Here is an 18936-nt window from a genome sequence, read left to right as displayed (position 1 = left end):
TAAATAAATAAATGAAAGTAACGAGTAACTTGAAGCAACTGAGTTACTTTTGATAGAAGTAACTAGTAATGTAACTAAGTTACTAATTTAAAGTAACTTACCCAACACTGCTGACTAGATATTTACATAAACGATGAGTTGGAACAGGTGGGGCTTATAAGGTGGCTGGTGAGTGGATGTATCTTCACAAGGCGTTTAGCAGTGAACAAAGCAACCCCACCCACTTACTTTTCAAACCTTTCGCTTACAATCAGCAGCCACTCATAAGAATGTAAAAGGGATGGTTCCCTTATTAAAAGGAGAGGCACTTAAACTGCTTGTTTCAGGCAATGAATTACCAGAAGATTATGAACTACAACCATGTATAAGATAAATAAAGAATTTTAGAACTGTCAATAATGCAAAACTACTATAGAACTGAAAATGATGCATAATGGGTTCAGCTTGATCCACTGAGATGCCAGAATAACAAAAAAACAAAGGCATGTCAATATTGTACGATGCTACAGCTATAAATAGTTCAGATCTCTTAAGCAATTATGAGCCCACTTGAACCTCAGCACATACACCACTGAAACTTGTCCTCTTTAATAATATAAGACCTTACATAAGGCATTTATATCTCCGACTCTGTGTCTAAGCCACATAAAGAAGTTAATAATTTAGAAATCTTATGTAACTGTTTTGCATATTTTTAAATCCTTCATTGGCTTATAAAAACACGTTAAAGAACAACAGCACAGTGATGGTTAATTTTGGTGCAGAAACTAAAAATTGGCATTGAAAACAAACCTTGAACTTAAAAGGAAACATTGGCATTGAAATACTTCTTTTGAAAAAAGAAAAAGATCCACTCCTAGTGGGCCTAGAGTATACTGATTATAAAACACAGAGTTTTAAAAAATGACACCTTAAAATCCAGCCATCCATCCATGTCATGCTGCTTATCCTGGACCTGGTTGCAGGGGCAGCGGTCTAAAAAAGTTAGGGGCTGGGCTAAAAAGAGAACAACGTTTGTAGAATTTGCATTCGGGGGAGAGAATGTCACTCTTTTTGACCTATTGTCAATTTGCAACCTTTGTGCTTTCTGCCCTGATTTAAGGAGCAAGACTAAATAGGTCAAGTTTTCTTTGTATTTTTTTTTTTTTTTTTTAAATCTCACACAGAAAATTGAAATGGGTTAAAGAAAGCATAGTTTTCCAGTTAGAGTTTGCTGTCTTGACACACGTACAATGGAATAGGATATAGCCATAGCTCATTTTTGTTAACTAACCAAATTATGTTTGATAACCAAGTCGTTTAACCTAATAAAAGACAGAAAACAATTAAAAACTGAGCTTACTCTTGTGGGCAGAGTTAATTACTGGCCAAACAAATACTTCATGTTTATTTTATTTTCTATGAAACCATTAATCACATTCTTCATTAATCAAGTCATGCAGAACGTTGTTGTACATCACTGTGCAGGTTAGCATTGCTGTCATCCTTTTACTTTACGCTTTGCTTCTTTACAACTTTGCTTTACAGATAGAGAGAGACAGGGAATACATACTTAGGTTAAACCTTAGGTTTAAAAACATCTTAGGTTATTAAGCAGTCCAGTATTTATTTCTTCTTCTTCTTCTTTCTTTTTTTTTTTTTCAAAAAATGCAAGGCAAAAATAAGACAATCGTTCAGAGAATTCTACCTGAAATCATGGTAGCTGTTACAAAGGTAAATGGGTCACTTAAGATGAAGTGCCACTCACTGTACTGTAACCATAATGTGAATTAGCATGACATTTGTTCAAATGCTCTGGTGGGATAGGCCAGAAATCTTGATTGTGTAGTCACCCAAGAGTGAGTTGTAAATTCTGTATTGCCATGGCTTGAGGAGCATGTGATGCGGAGGTAAAACCTGGAGGGAAAAAATGTTTTTAGGGTTATGTTTATGCTATGTTATGTTAACTTTTAGGTTTTAAGTCAAAAAACCTAACTTTTTCATATATATACATTAGTGCTGTCAGCATTAATCTCGTTAATACGACGTTAACGCCATAACCGCATTAACACGGCAAATGCCCGTTAGCGAGTTAACGTGGATTGGCCCGTGCAAATCCTGCACGGCACTAACGCATTAACGAGCTAACTGTGCTAACGCGTTGATGCTGTTAAGCTCTCAAATGGCCTCATATTTTGAGTCTAGAATGTAGTTTGGTGTATAGAAGGTTTCATGGTCTACTCAGTGACTGCATGGTGGTTGGTGCTGATATGCCATGATAGGTTTTCAGCAAATGTGCCACTGTACATTATGTCTACATATGTCTCATCTGTGAGGATATTGTTCCAGATGCCTTGTGGTTTGTTCAGGTCAAAGTTTTGTAAAAACTAGCAGCCCTAGCAAACTAGCCATACTTATTCAGTGTTGTTCAAATTCTACTGACATGAACTTTAACATGCTAACTAAGGCTTGTAGAGTCTTAGATGTAGCTGTTGGATTTTTGCACTTTCTCTGAACACTGCACTGACTGGCCTTGGTGTGACTTTGCTGGGATGTCCACTCTGGGCAAGATTTTGGCATTGTGTTGACTAGGGCTGGGTCATATCATACCGTTCACGGTAATACCGGTATAATGTTGGGCAACGATAAGAAAATGAAATATCGCGATAGAATATGGGTAAAACGCGCATCCGCAGTGCCTTTTGTTTTCATACGCACATGGCAGAAAAAGCATGGCGACGGAGAATGAGAAGGGCGAAAGCGGATCGTTGAATGAAACGGATGAACCAGAATTGGTTTGTAAAAATGCTGCAACTTCAGTGGTGTGGCACTGGTTTATCTTTCATCCGTCAGATACACAACAAAGCACTATTTTTGGTAGCGCATGCTAGCGGGCCGTCGTTATTACCGTGTTTTTTGGAAAATTTGGCACACTTAAAATCAATCCTTTGATTTTTCTGAAAATCGACAGTGCCCCTTATAATCCCGTGTGCCTTATGTATGAATTGTGGTTGTGTTTACTGACCTTGAAACAATTTTATGTGGTACACGGTGCTCGAAAATCTGTCAAATATTTTAGTACGACTTTGCTAACCTACGACGCCGCACCGCTCGATGGATTGTCGGAGCATTACGGCTATCATAGGCAGAAGCCTCGCGGTGTGATACGTACTGTGCTTCAACATAATATTACCGTATTGTGTGTGTATAACCTCTTTTTAAGTTTTGTGGATATTAAACATGGTTATGCAGAGGATATGTCGGCCAATTTCCACTGGAAATGCCTTTTGGTTAAACTGTCAGCAAGGAATTTGCATTTGCACTGTTAAATTTTTATATAACTTTAATGCACATAAAAAAACAGCTGCTTGTTTAAGTGAAAATACATTGATGTTTTTTTTGCACTAATAAAGTTGTGGAGTTGTAAAGTATTTTGTCTAGTGTCAATTATATCGTCAGTTATATCGTTATCGCAAATTTTCAAATGCATATCATGATAAATATTTTTGGTCATATCGCCCTGCTCTAGTGTTGACACACACCTGAATGCTCCAGACCTGCAAACTACCAAAACTTCTGTTGTTATAGTGCTGTGCACACTTGCTGATGATCAATTAAACAATTGCATTTCATTAGCAAATTACATAATCATGTCACATAGTCACATAAAATGTGCCTAAATTATTTTGTTATGTTGACCTCGAGCTCAAATATATGGGTAAATGTTGCGATCTTATATTAATATTTTTAAGCCGCTACTTTCTTTGTCACTGCTCATACATAATATGTAACAATAATAATAATAATAAAGATGGATGGATGGATAAGTAACTTTGTAATGTAGTTACTCAAAGATATGGAGAAACATATGGAGAAAATAGCCACCTAATATGCTGCCTTTGCAGATAAATTTAGCAAATAGCTTTGAAACAGTGGCACACTGTTCTCCACTGAACTTAACTGTAAGAGTTTTGAAACTCTTGCCAAATCATTTACACTGCAACTTTAAATAATGAAAAAAAAAAGTAGAAATTGGAGATGGTGGGTAGAGTGCTACTGAGGAGGCAGAACAAAAAAGGGATTGTGCAGGTGATGGGGGAAAACAACAAAGCCTTTACTATAGATTTTCCAACAAATTAATCACTGTGCGGGATAGTGAATAACAACAGCAAAGCAAAGAAAGGCCCTGACTGTGTGGGTGAGATGCTCCCTTGCCATTTTGTCTTCAGTGGGTTTTGAAATAGAGGACCTGTCAATTTGTGTTCCTTCTTTTAATGCCCCTAGTTAATCTTGAGGAAGGTGGAGTCTGTAATGTACCTAAAAAGGGCAAGTTTCTAATTGAGTAAACTATCTTACTAGAACTGAAGAAGCTTCTCGGATGAGAGGTGAAACGTCTTCAAGTAACTTAAAGAAGTCCAGACGCTTTTCTTTGCAAGCTCCTTTGACTATCTTACTAGAGTTTATTGCCCCCTCAGGGCCAATTTAGCTTACAGGCAGCAATCAGTAGTGAAAATACTGCAATCAATCAATCAATCAATACTATACATGCAAACATAAACAGTTACTACACAGATTACGGCAATATCCGATTTATTATTGACACTCCTCACAATCTCACAACCAGAGCTGGCGACAGTTCAAAAACAAATTACATTTTGTTTATATAGACTTTCTGTTATTGTCATTAATACCACGACTGCATCAATGTAGATTTTGAATAATGTTATTGATGCATACTTTTACAACACTCTCGGATTATCCTGTATAGAAAATAGTCCAACGATTTGATTGTTTAACAATTTGATAATAATCATCGTCATTAAAAATAAACTGGTTTTTATAAACGGTAATGAATGGGTGTTGTAAGAGTACTGTCTCGGAAACATCAAGCAAATGAACTAAAATGAATAAAAATTATAGGGAACCAAAGAGCAGCAGCATCAGTTGGGAAGCTAATGACAAAAAAACACTCTTGCAAGGCTTTGATCAGCATGCATTTTTATTATGTGGATTAAAATGTATACCTAAGTGCGGGATCCAATGTGTGTTGAAAATGTGTCCTTTACAAATGGAGGGACGGGAAAAATTAATAGCGTGTTGTTTTTGATTAGCTGTGAGCACTTATTGTGATGTATAGCTTACACATGGCAGGCATAGACTGAAATTAACCATCCTTCTCCAGATGGAGGTTCGTGTGTTGAGAGCAGTGACTCAGTCTTTGTGCACAGGTTGCTGATTTTTTTTCAAAGATGGGTGAGACATCAGATTTAACAAGGCATTTGAAAGTGCTTTGCATGCATTTAAGAGCAGAGGCTTGCTTCACTAGCTAACATTAAGGCTTGTCAAAAAAAAAAAAGAATCTGGCCTTACTGACGCTATCCCAACCATCGAAACACTGAAATATTATTGCAGTGTGATTGCTAAGGGCCAATAATTCCAACATTCTCTCTTCTGAGTTGTCAAAATGTTTGTTTTTTTTTCCAGTAAATGCTCATAAAAACTGAGGAAATATAAACCATTAAAGGAATTAAATCAAGAAGGAGAGATGCAGTTGCAACAATTGCAGTATGTTGATTCTAAACTATTGGTTGAGGTTTAGAGAAGTGGAGCAGCCGTTCCATTTTTGTGGTATGAAACATATGAATTCAGATTTTGAGCTGCTTAGCTTTTTGCTGTTACTCTGCAACCTACAAAATTGTTTTTTTGTCATTTGGAAAGGACAATCTGACATTTTGGTTGCTTTTTTGATGAGTAATGACTTCACTAGAAATGTATTTTCATATATCTGGGAGCTGACGAAGGCTGCATACGACCTTTTGCCCCTAATGTATAGACGCTAACTCCTGTTGCTCTTTTCTGCCATCATCTTTGTTCACACAATGTTAAAAGGTCACATGAAAAATGCATGAAGATGGCTTAAGCATCTTACCACTCGTGCATGAGGAAGTCGGTACACAGAGTCTCCTCTGTCAGACAAGGGGAAGGATCTCAGTAGGCTAGCTAAGACAGTCGGCCTCCAAGGGGGTAAAAATAACTGATTCATTTTTTAAAAGGTTCACGAAAAACTACTCAAGCTTTTATGTGTTGCCAGTGACTCGCTGGTATGTCATACTCCTCTTGAACTCGGCAGCTTAAAACAACCACTCTCCAGATGTTGTGTGTGCGGGTTGTTTTAAGATTTCATGTATTCATGTTTATGCCCCAAAGATTTGCAAGATTCGTTTGTTAACCATTCTTACCAGATGAAGTTGTGCCATTAAGGTCTGATAAAGTGAGAAAAAGAGAGCAGTGTTTGTTTGTGCCACTTACTTTGGTCGTAGCCCAGACTAAGGGTAAGTACAACCTCTAGCCTCTGACCGGTGTGACAAAACCTCCCAAAAAACGAACAAAATCAGAAAAGAAAGGAAAAATAACATTTACAACCTAAGTTTTGGAAGGCAGTAATGAACTTTTGGGGAAAAGATTTCAATGGTTTTTGATGGGAGTCAGAATGAAGAATTTAGTTGTTCTCTGCTTGCTGAGATTTAGGAAAACAGTTGAATTAAAACAAAAATTTTAAATGCTGATAGTTTAAAGTTAGGGTTTGGGTTACAGTTGCAGTATACTAATGACTGCTTACACTCCAGAGGGTTAAAAGAACTCTAGAAAAGATGATAAGAACTGGTCATTGAAACTTACTCTGTTTGTGATATTGGTGTACCTCAGGGAAGTATTCTTGGTCTACTAGTCTTCTTTTTTTTTTTTTTTTTTTTTTTTTTAATGTTCATGATTAACCATTTTTTACCCTCTTTATGCACATGACAGTAAGCTGCTTCTGTTAGCCACAAATATTTCTTACATTTTACGTATCAGTTAATAGACACATTTTAGAATATAAAATTATGTAATACAACTTCTTTTTGTAAAATATGGAACACATTTCACAATAGTATTAGAAATACTCATTTGTCTCCACATTGTAAGCATTTGTGAAGGTAGGTCTTCTTCAATTTACTATGGATTTTTTTCTTTGGTTACAAATATAATTTCTTTGTATTACATTATAAAATATTTTTTTCTAGATTTCGACTACATATGTTTTATATGTAGCCGAAACATATTCTCCAGTCTTTTAATAGCCATCATGTCTTCAGTTGTCTTTATCTCTAAATACACTATTTCGTTCCCTAATTCTTTCTCAGTGGTCGTGTGAAACCAATGCTTGGCCGGTTCAGTGAGCTTGAAGACCTGCTGTCAAACATGAACGTTAAGCCAGGCAGCATTGATGCTGTCCTGTTGGATGCTGGCTGTTCCTCCATGCAGATGGATGAGGCAGAAAGAGGCTTCTCCCTGAGCAAAGATGGACCGTTGGATATGAGAATGGATGGAGACAGGTAAAAGATTTGATACATACATTGGTTGGCATATTGTGATATGCTGGATAATCAGAAGCGCTTGTGCAGTATTAATCAGTGTAATAATGTGAAAGTGCAGATAGTACAAAAAGGCATACCTAAAATGGGTTACCAACAGCATGGGTCCAATTAATGTTATTTGTTTCTCCTATAAGTGATGACCTGAAGGTGTGAAAAAATGTTTTGTTTTTTTGTTTTGTTTTTTTTTTTTAACAATGAAAACAAACCCATTTTCAGTCGACCTCTAGTGGTTATGTTAAAGAAAGCGTTCACCAAAAAACTTTTGTCCTGTTCCTACATTGAACATTTGCAGAGTGTTTGTGAAGCAAAACTAAACCTCCAATCTGATCAATGAAACTGGCTGTGCCAGGCATGAAAGCACTTTGCATTACAAAAGTTCTATTCTTTTTATATTGTTTATCTGAGATGTGCTCGGGACTTGTACACAGTAACAGGGCAAAAAGTAAACTGATGGTATATGTAAGAAGGGAGCTAGCATTGCGATTTAATTTGGTAATTTTGTAGTTATACCCTTTAGATAATTTACTGTAATTAGTAGACGTTAACATACCCATGTTACACAATCTCAGCAAGGAACTCATTCACTGAGATTGTGATTGGGCTAACATAAAAAAAAAACACAGTACATTCAATTCTTCCACAGATGTCAGCATCAGTGTACTAATGCCTCAGTCACACTTAGCGACTGGGCTAGCTACATTTGAGTTCCCTGACTGATTGGTGAGTGGTTGCTGGCAGTCACGAGGTAAATTTGTCCCAATGAGATGTATGGTGCAATTGCTGTGGTTTTGCACTGATTACCATGGTTGGCTCTAGTATCCATGGGAAACTTTGTTTACAAACTACTGTAGCTACGTTCTGAGTTGTAGTGAAACTGAACAGAGGCACACAAAAACGTGTTAAAATGTGTTGGCTACAGTGGTGAAAAGCTCTGTTATTTTATGTTTCCATTTTTCCTCAGTGAATTGTTGTCGTCAGGACCTGTCTTTACGTCCATGTGACTGGGACCTAAACCTTTCAGGAGACATTCTAAAACCCTTATTCTAGCCTGATTTAGCCATTCCTTTACCACTTTTGATGTGTGTTTGGGGTCATTGTCCTGTTGGAACACCCAACTGCACCCAAGACCCAACCTTCGTGCTGATGATTTTAGGTTATGTTGAAGAATGTGAAGGTAATCCTCCTTCTTCATTATCCCATTTACTCTCTGTAAAGAACCAGTTCCATTGGCAGCAAAACAGCCCCACAGCATTATACTCCCACCACTATGCTTGATTGTAGGCATGGTGTTCTTGGGGTTAAAGGCCTCACCTTTTCTCCTCCAAACATATTGCTGGGCATTGTGGCCAAAAAGCTCGATTTTTGTTTTGTCTGACCACAGAACTTTCCTCCAGAAAGTCTTATCTTTGTTCATGTGATCAGCAGCAAACTTCAGTCGAGCCTTAAGGTGCCACTTTTGGAGCAAGGGCTTCCTTCTTGCACGGCAGCATATCAGTCCATGGAGATGCAAAACACGTTTGACTGTGGACAATGACACCGGTGTTCCAGCAGCTTCTAATTCTTGGCAGATCTGCTTTTTTGGTGATTCTTGGTTGACTCTTCACCCTCCTGACCAATTTTCTCTCAGCAGCAGGTGATAGCTTGCGTTTTCTTCCTGATCTTGGCAGTGACGAAACAGTGCCATGCACTTTATACTTACAAACAATTGTTTGCACTGTTGCTCTTGGGACATGCAGCTGCTTTGAAATGGCCCCAAGTGACTTTCCTGACTTGTTCAAGTCAATAATTCGCTTTTTCAGATCCATGCTGAGCTCCTTTGACTTTCCCATTGTAGCGTTTGTGGGCGTTTGTATCCAATGAGCCCTATTTAACTGGCCTAAGAGAAGTCACCAGCTGTAGTCACTCATAATCACTCACAAGAAGTTAAGAGGCTATGCTAAGAAGCTCAGTTCACTGACAGCTTTCTAAGTCACCAAAATTGCTAATTCATGTTGCTGTATGTATATTTTTGACCCAGCAAATGTCATCACTTTTTTCTGTTAACCCATAATAAAGTCATTAAAGAACCAAACTTCATGAATGTTTTTTGTGACAAAGTATCTGTTCCAATCACTCTATCTGAGAAAAATCAGAGTTTTAGAAATAACGGGACACTCGGTAGAGCCATTATATTATATTCTTTACAAGTGTATGTAAACGTTTGACCACAACTGTATTTTTCAAACCAAAAGATCAATTTCTCCCTTTTGGTCTTATCCAATAAAGTATGTATTTCCCAAGTAGTAAAATGTACTACATTGTGATTTGAAACCTAATTGCAGACAAAGTATGTTTAACATTTATCGATCTAAAATGTGTCAGTTTTTATATATTATTTTATAGAAATATCCATATTCCTTCCCGAATATTTTCAGAAACATTTCTGCATCACTTTAAAATGTCAGCATAATTCACAAAGAAACTCCTTTACAAGCCGATGCAAAAGCTGCTTTTCTCTTTTCCTTCCCTCACAATCATTCTATTCATGACTGTCATAAAGGTTTGCAGCTGTAGCTCAGAGTTGTCAGGATTCACCACTGTCAGCAAGGACATGACGTCAAGCAACTTAATTGGGCTTCTCTTTGTGCGTAGGTACCCCGACATGCCCTGCGCCGCTGACGTTGTGAATACCTTAGATCAACAGGCTCTTGCATCCATCCTCACTGCATATGGGGAAGAAAGACACGCCAGGAAAATAGCTTCAGCCATTGTGGAGGCACGCCGTGTCAGCCCCATCACCCGGACACAGCAGTTGGCCAGTGTGGTTGCAGGTAAATAGACACCACCCTGATTAATTCCCTGCAGCATTCAGGAGGCTATAAGGGAAAATAAAAAAGGAGTGGAGTTATTAAGGCTGTCTCCCAGTGGGATGTGTGTGTCTCAGAAAATTATGTGAACTGTGATCTCAGTCATCATCCTCTCTTGTGCCTCTGTTTTGGGTGTTTTTATTCCACCATCCTTGGAGAGATAAAGATGAGGCAGAAACTGAGTTGTAGATGGCTGGAATAAAATGTATGCCTAACTCACATGCAGGAGCCCATCTCTCTCCTTCCACACTGCCTACCTTTTTTGTTTCCTTTCCCCCTCTTTTTTCCCCGTCTTTTCTTTGCTCACAAATACAGACATACACCTGACACAAATGCAAACACCCACATGCACTCACAAACGACACACGAGTTGCATACAACCGGGGTTAGATTATTTGTCTTCGATGATTGTTTTTTTTCCTTTTTTTTCCTCTTAAGCCTTATGACTCCACATTTCAGATGCTGAATGGGAGAGATGTCGTTGCAACAGTTATTGCACAGAGCAGTATGTGCGTCAGTGTCACCCTGGGAGAACAGGTGTGAGTAAGAGCAGCTGTTTGATGCTTTTTGAAGAGCAAAGCGCGCTACCACCAGTGTTTATTGGGAACAATCTAAGAGGTCTGGTTTTTTTAAGAAAGTTCCAGGGGGAGCTCTCTGACCAGTTGTGACAGTGATACTCGGCATCATTTTCAGAATAAATGACGAGGGGCTTATGCTTTTCTTTTTTAGGGATAATGTGGGACATTACTCAGCAATACACAAATATATTTAAAGTTGTTGTTTTTTTTTTACATGGACACAACAAAAAAGTTCTGGAGAATGTTTTTAACTTTCATTTGTTTTCAGTCATTAATTTACTGAAATTTTATAGCAATAGGTAAACAAAGAACCAGGGCTCAGGATCTGTATACACTAATGGGTCCAAATACAAATGATCTACAATAGATGAAGCATTTAAGACCAATGCTTAACCATCTTCCCACACACAGATCAAAAAAATCAAACAAAAATGCCCTAAAAATCCAACTTTTGAGTTGCATAAAAATAAATATTAAACAAATAAAAAAGAAAATAGGATGACTGAATAAAAGCATAATAATAATAATAATAACTTTATTTACATAGAACTTTTTCAAACACAGAAAATGCTTCAAAGTTTAAATGAAAACACATATCAACAAAGTGAACATATTCCAACACACACATACACAGTGTGTGTGTGTGTGTGTGTGTTGGGTGCCTCCTTTTTCAAACAGAACCATAAGATCTTTTCAGCTTTATAAATTTTGAATTAGAAATGTATTTATTTTAACGAATAAATTGATTTACAAACCTTATTTTTACAACAAGCTTTTTGTTTTTTAGATTTTAGATTAAGAGTTGATCGGTTGTTGTATTTACGACAGAGGTTTAAAAATGCTTTCTAAAACTGTTATCGTGATTTGGTGCTGTATATTTAAAATTTAATTTGTGTTGAATGGAATTGAATTGATATGACACACATATGTAAGAGCACAGGGATTCACAGAAAATATTGCAAATGGACAAAGCTCCTGTAATGACAGGTATAAATATGGTTGTGTGATGACATCACGTCAGTGCACAAAGCGACCAATGTGGTGAGCATAAATCGGCCATTAAGCAGCACAAGCTGATAGAAGAAACATTAAGTGACATTTAAAGCCCGGGAATAAACTGGGCGTGGCTGCGTCGTATTGGAGCTGCGACATGGCTACAGGACATAATCGCTCCCGCTCTTTGTTTCCCAGAGGAGCAGCTCATGATCTGAAACATATCACATCATCTGTCAAACATGGTGGAGTCAATGTTATAGCACGGGCATGTGTGGCTGCCGATGAAACCGAGTGATAATGTGACTGCTGATAGAGGAGGCAGGATGAACTGTGTGTAGAGGGCTACACTCTCTGGTCAGATTCAGTCAAATGCTGCAAAACTGTATAAACAGCTTACTGTAAAAAACACTGTGTATAAAAGTGTGTATAAGAATGGCTATGATAATTTCTTAACCTAATGTAATACTTTTAATAAACCTCTTAAATCAAAATCGATAATTTGTAGTTAAATCACATTTTGATTGTTTGATTTAAAATCTGCCAAAACATTAACATTTCTTTGGTTCACTCTTAACTACCTGATTCTCCTTCATGTACACCTCATAATCTCTTCTGTTCTCAATGGATCTGTCTTCAGGACCTTTTGAAAGATGAATTAGAGAGGGTGCACATGGCTTGGTGAGGCTAGCCCTGGGCTGGTCCTTGCTGTGCAGGCATTGTATTGATTGCAGTGTGAGTCACACCTTGGGCTGTTCAGTGCAGGAGGAGAGAAATGCCACATCACTCACTTCTCTATTTATTGCGGTTTCTTTTTTGGTCTATGTAAGTGTCTAATTGTTCTTGTCTCTTCTGTGTTGTGGTTGGTTAGAGGCACTAAAAGCTCTTCACTTGTTTTAATGCAAAAAGAAAGATTTTGAAACTTTAATATGCAGCAAATAATCAGTTTTTAGTTTTTGCTTTAATACCCACATGATTTGATTGATTTGACATGACTGATTTGCACATTAGCTCTGTGCATTCTGCACCCTGTATATGTTACTCGTGCACAGTTTGGTAAGTGCAGTTGCTCTGGAAACTAAATATTTGGTGAGTGTCTGCAGTTTACAATGCTCTGTATGGCACATGCATTTTGACCACAGGCTCAAATAAATTAAAGGGGTACAAGAAGTTTTGTAAGAAAAAGATTTCTTCCTCTGAATGTCAGGTGCAAATTATTCAGGAGTGTAGAAATGTTAAGGCAGCTTGATTTATTTTATTCTGGGAAATGTTTTCATTCAACGGGTTTCTTTTATTTTCCTGAAGAGAGAGGATACCGGGAGTTATTTTAACATTTCCAGTGTTATTCTCATAAGGATAAAGCCTGAGGGCTGTTGAAGTCACAACGATCAGTGTGTAGATTGGTAATGTGTTAGCAGATAAGTAGTATGGCATGAACCCACTCTGTTTTTAAGATGCTATGCTTGATCTGCTTTACTTGTCAGTATTTCTCTTGTCTGTTCAACTTCCCAGTCACACAGGCCTAAAGACCACTGAGAACCACTGGTCACTAATAAGGGTGGGTTTAAAATATCAAATCAAACTGATTTTAGCTTGAATAGCGCAATATCGACTCATTAAATCCTGAATCTATTTTTAAATATAAATGTATTTAGGCAGAAATGCCAGAATCTCAGGTTAGAGTTCACAAAACTATTTCAGCAACCACCAAACAGCTAAAACAGCAAATGAGAGCAGGTAAACGGATTCCACACAAAGATGCAAACACAAAGCGAGTGTCGTTCACCCGACAGCATGTACATAGACATGCCGTCGGGGCTGAAAGCCGACATCTCACAGATTCTGATGCTGCAGCTTTTGTCACTCTCCGACCAAAATTCACTGAAACAGCAGCAAAAGAACATAAAAACTATGCTCCACGTTTGAAAAACATCGTCATGAATTCCTGCTTACTTTTGCTGTTTTGCTTCCACCACGATAAAATCACACTTCCTGCACACGTTTTTCTCTCTCTCAGTGTACTAAGGAACAGTTTCCCATCTCAAATCTCTGTTTTCTGCGTTATTCGCTTGATTATTACGCACTAGTCTACCGTTGTGTACAGCGCTGTATGAATATGTACTGATAAATGGTCAGTTCTGGTGGATTATGTATTACGTTGCATAATCCACCAGAACTAATACAAAGCGCCTATAATTTTCAAACCAGGAGGCTGCGGGGCTGCACTGGCTGCCATGTGCATTTTTTTGCTCGTCTGTTTAACACCATTCACAAATTTTCAAAACCATGTCCTCCAGTCCGGTCAGTCCAGACTGTTGACCTGTACTGCCAAATTATCAGCTAATGTTAGCTAGCTTGGTCAGCAGCTGCATTCATATACTATATGGGTGCCACATAGAGACATGTTTTTTTGGTGCTTAGTGGTGTACTAATAAAATACAGTGGTCCCTCGCTATAACGCAGTTCACTTTTCGCCGCCTCGCTGTTTCACAGATTTTTTTGGTGCAATTTTGCATGCTTTTTATTTTTCTTACAGCGCTTTCTGTCCTTTCTCCCGATTGGCTTAAGACCATTGTCAATCAGTCTCGTGCAGTGTCTCCTGTACGCTACAGAGTGCATTCAGCTTTTCAAATTTACATAAATCTTCAATCGCTAGCAGTGTAACTCTAAAGTGCTGTACTGTATGTAAGTTTTCTCCCCCACACACACCCCAATGTCTACGAAATGTTTTGCACCGTCAAAGGCAACCGCGGGTGCCTTTGTTTTAAAATATAGATTTTTCTTTATATCTGTACCAATATGATTTTTCTTTATGCAGTAAAATTAGGCATTTTGACATGTAAGTCTCTAAGTAGCCTCAATTGGGGCCTAGAGGAACTGCATTGTTTTCCACTTCTGCATGGCTCTGAAGGTTGCCACTGGTCATTATAAAATTTTTTTTTTTTTTTTAACATTTATTGTTATAACCTTTCAGGAATATTTCCTAAAAGAGTTGACTCAACTGCATAAAAATGTGTGAATTTTGTGACTGGATAGAAGTGTAACTCTACCTTTAAGTTATCACCAAATTAGTAAAACTATTAGTTTAATATGTTCTGTTTTTATTTGGAATTAAAATGCAATAATGCTATAATAAATCATTATTGGACCATTAAACTTGTAAGATTAACTCTGACCAATTCTTGTTTCCAGGATCGTTTCCTCCTGCAGTTCTCTATGCACGTAAAGACCGGCTCAACAGACCTGCACACGTGGCCACTAAGACTTTCCAGGCCTTGCGTATCTTTGTGAATGATGAGCTGAATGAACTTCACGCTGGCCTGTGTGCTGCCCAGACGTTGCTAAAACCCAGCGGACGTCTCTGTGTTATCACCTTTCATTCACTAGAAGATAGACTGGTCAAACGTTTCCTCCGGGGAGATGACTTGTCTAATCTGGATCACTTCAGCCAGAGGAAGCAAGGTACCAAGAAGGAAAACCTATCGCATGAAAAAAGTGACGGAAGTGTCTATTGGCTTCCTCTGCGAAGAAAAGTGATCACTCCAGAAAAAGACGACGTTAAGGAGAATCCTCGAGGACGCTCCTCCAAACTCAGGGCAGCACTCAGACGATAACTATTGAACATTAAATATAAGACAATAGAAGTTGTAGAAAAAAAGTTGGAGCTTTTTACATTGAACATTAAACTTCTACAAAGACTCAGGGTTAAATCTCAGTAGACTTGGTATCACTTTGCAACAAAGGAGCTCAGCAGAGATCAGTGTGTTACTGTAAGCTACTAAGTGGACTTTAGACATGAGGTGATTGTACTGTTTCCTATTTGCTTTGTAAGGAACATAAAACATTCATTTACAGTTAAAATTTTGAATTAAATGGAACAAATGTTTACCAGTGTTGATTTCATATTCCTAGTTGTTGTGAACAACCTGTTTTTTTTCTGACAAAAACAAGATGATAAGTAAAGAAAAACTAGTGCACGAGGACAAAAACTGTGATGAAATGTATTGACACTAGGGATGGGTACCAGTATCCGGTGCCGTCTGACATAAACGGTAGTAACCAGACCGAAAAGCAGCGCACATTTCGGTGCTTTATTTTGGTGCTTTTTTTTTTCCCTGAGATGTCATACACTTTGGATTCCAGCCAATCATTTTACCTTTGCAAGCGTAGTAGGTGGGCCCAGGTACGTACGTTCTTTTAGAGCAGAGCTACAGATTAAAAATGCCCAAGGCGAAGCGGTCAAAAGTCTGGCTGTTCTTCACAGCAAAAGATGCAAACTCAGCAGCCTGCAACAAGTGCTTTAAGGTGATACTGTGCAAAGGAGGTAACACCTCGAATCCGATGAAACACCTGGCGACGCATAGTGTTTTTTAAAAGCCGAGAAATGCACCGTATTTGATAGCTTGCTGCGAGACCTCACATTGAGTACATCTACTGCGGGTGTGGTGCCTGTTATCAGTCCCGGAGTTAGCAACATCCCCCAAGAACCCGAAGAGGAGAGTCCTGGCCCCTAGCCCTGCCAGTGTAGCAGAAATGATGACGGATGATGATGGCAGCAGCAGCCGTTCTTCTCTGGGTCAGTAGCTTAATGTTGTTCGTGTGTAATTTACGCTGAGTAGGCTAACCACGTTATTAAATTAATGCACGTAAGGTGAATTAGCAAACACCATTGTAGTTACATGCGGCTGTTTTCCTGTTTGATGGCAGATACTCCCTTCACCCTGGCCAAAAAGGCTAAAATGACCAAAGAAAAAGTGGAAAACAGCTAAACATGAGAGGTTTTTGGACAAAGTGTGTGTTCTTCATTCTTAAGCACCGGTTTGAGCACCGTTTAAGCACCGGCACCGTTTCAAAAGTACCGGTTTGGCACCGGTATCGGATAAAACCTAAACGATACCCATCCCTAATTGACACTTTGGTAAATTAATAAAAATGGATGAAAATATTCTGGAGAGACAAGGTCCAATCAGAATTAAGTAACTTGTTAGGAAGGTGGGAGGAGTTAGGGGAAGTGATCCAATCAAAAGTAATCTTGTGAAGTAAGATGAGATTTTTTTGGTAAATGGTACGGCTAGCACTCATGCTCTCTGTTTCTCATGAAAATGTGACAAAATGTCAACGCTTGGGAAGAAGACAAGTCATATGGAGCCATTTCGCATTTGATGTCACAGAAAATAAGACGCTTTTTAAACCATGTGGAGGGAACTTGATAAGTGCTTAGCCTTTATATTTTAGTCAACTGTTGTTACCTCGGTCTACCTTACCGGAGTCATGTACTACCAACAGTGTTGGGGAGTAACGGAATACATGTTGGAGGCCGGTGTTTTAGGAGCGGCAGAAGATCTCATCAACAGGCAGTGTTGGGGAGTAACGTAATACATGTACCACCGTTACGTATTTAAAATACAAAATATGAGTAACTGTATTCCGTTACAGTTACCGTTTGAAAAGGTGGTATTCAGAATACAGTTACGTAGTTGAAATAAAGGGATTACACGGCCGTCTTTTCCTGTTTCATATGCTAGGCTGTCCCGTCCTTTTTTTGGTAATTCCACGCTGGTGGAAACGCAAACAAAACACGCATTAAGAGGCTCTAATGTCTGTGTCTCAATCTCGCGGCCTATGTCACCTCTACTTGCGGCCCGCATAAGGACGTGACGAAATATTTTTAAAATTATTGTTCAAAAAATTATTTAATATGAAGGCAATAGGCAGAGTGTTACAGGCATAGCCCTAAAGAATGTAGCCTCATGGGCAGTGTAGTCCAGTTGTAAGTAAGCTATAAAGAATTCTGTGCTTAAACAGTGTTGGTCAAGTTACTTGGAAAAAGAAATTAGTTACTAATTACTGATTACTTCTCCAAGAAAGTAATCCCATTACTTACTGATTACTTATTTTCAAAAGTAATTGGTTACTTAGTTTTTTTAAAAAAAAAAAAACATGATACACAACCTGAATGCATTATAAAGAAATAGACCTTTCAGCCCAATTCTATTTTTTTCTGCGTAATCCATCATTTAAAATTGAGTCAAATGAAAAAGCCTCTTTTTAAAAATTGTTTTATTAGTTTTAGTCTTTTAATTTTATGCAACATTCTCTAGAAGAAATTTGTTTTCTGCATATTCCAGCATATAAATTAAACTTCAAATCTGAGCAAGCGCCTGGCGCGCTGCCTTGGGAATGTGAAATTAAAAGAGAAACCTGACCGCTGTGGCACCGGGCAAAGTTCCTGCCAAACAGGTGAAAATAGACTTAAGAGCGACAGGACTTGGTGCTGCTGAATCTTTGATTTTATTAATTTTTTTGCTGTGTTTTATTTGCATCTATTTGAAAGAGTGAGTGTAAACACAATTTTTTGTCCTGGAATATGCAGAAAATAGGTTTAAATGTTAAACAAATTTCAATCAATGAGTCAGAGTGTCACAGGCTGGGAACCTGACCCAGCGTTTTGAGTTTATTTGGTATCTTTGACTCTTTTTTGTTAGTATTTTAGGTCTGTCGAGCTGGTGTTATCATGTCTACGTTTCCATGTTATCCAGTTTTATTTTAAAAGAGTCATGTGTTCTTTTGTCACTGTGTTTAGTTTCACTTGTGATGTTATTGTTTAATTTCAGTCAGCTGTTTCCCCATGTGTTCTCAATTCTCCTGATCACCTGCTGTGTATTTAAGTCCTCTGTTTTCTGTGTTTCGTTGTCAGGTCGTCTGTTATGCTTACCACAGTCACCACAGTCTTCATAGTCTTTGTCGTAGTTTCACACTGTGTTTCATAGTTTCATGTGTGAAGGTTCTCAGTCATCCAGGTCATCGTAGTCTAAGGAGCTTGGAAGGAAAAGCGTCTGGACTTCTTTAAGTTGCTTGAAGACGTTTCACCTCTCATCCGAGAAGCTTCTTCAGTTCTAAGGGTCAAATGGTGGAGAGTCCCAGATTTAAACCTAGTGGGAGTATCCCCCCAAACAGGGAAAAAGGACCCCCTGATGATCCTCTACCTAATCACATGAGCCAAGGTGTGAAAGTGGGTGTGGATCCCAATCAGCCAGGGTTTCGGGTGAGCTCATTGTGAAACCTGGCCCCACCCTATCATGTGATTTCCTGAGGTCAGACGGCCCAGGATGTGAGTGGGCGTTA

At 38.4% G+C, this 18936-nt stretch overlaps 1 protein-coding gene across 2 annotated transcripts in view; it reads left to right on the top strand.

Moving 5' to 3' along the window:
- Positions 1-15699, top strand: part of LOC146393822 (12S rRNA N(4)-cytidine methyltransferase METTL15-like) — a 55354-nt gene extending 39655 nt beyond the window's left edge. For both annotated transcript variants that reach the window (XM_084935782.1, XM_084935771.1), the window contains exons 4-6: positions 7161-7352; positions 10026-10204; positions 15004-15699. In XM_084935782.1, coding sequence (XP_084791908.1) covers positions 7161-7352; positions 10026-10204; positions 15004-15425 — 793 coding nt within the window. In that variant the 3' untranslated portion in view covers positions 15426-15699. The remainder of the gene's footprint in view (positions 1-7160; positions 7353-10025; positions 10205-15003) is intronic.
- Positions 15700-18936: the final 3237 nt, after the last annotated feature.

Source organism: Perissodus microlepis, chromosome 1 (assembly GCF_051167445.1).
Source record: "Perissodus microlepis isolate ML-2025 ecotype Zambia chromosome 1, ASM5116744v1, whole genome shotgun sequence".
NCBI lineage: Eukaryota > Metazoa > Chordata > Actinopteri > Cichliformes > Cichlidae > Perissodus > Perissodus microlepis.
The sequence above is the reverse complement of the archived record's forward strand: the minus strand, read 5'-3'. Positions and strand labels throughout refer to the sequence as shown.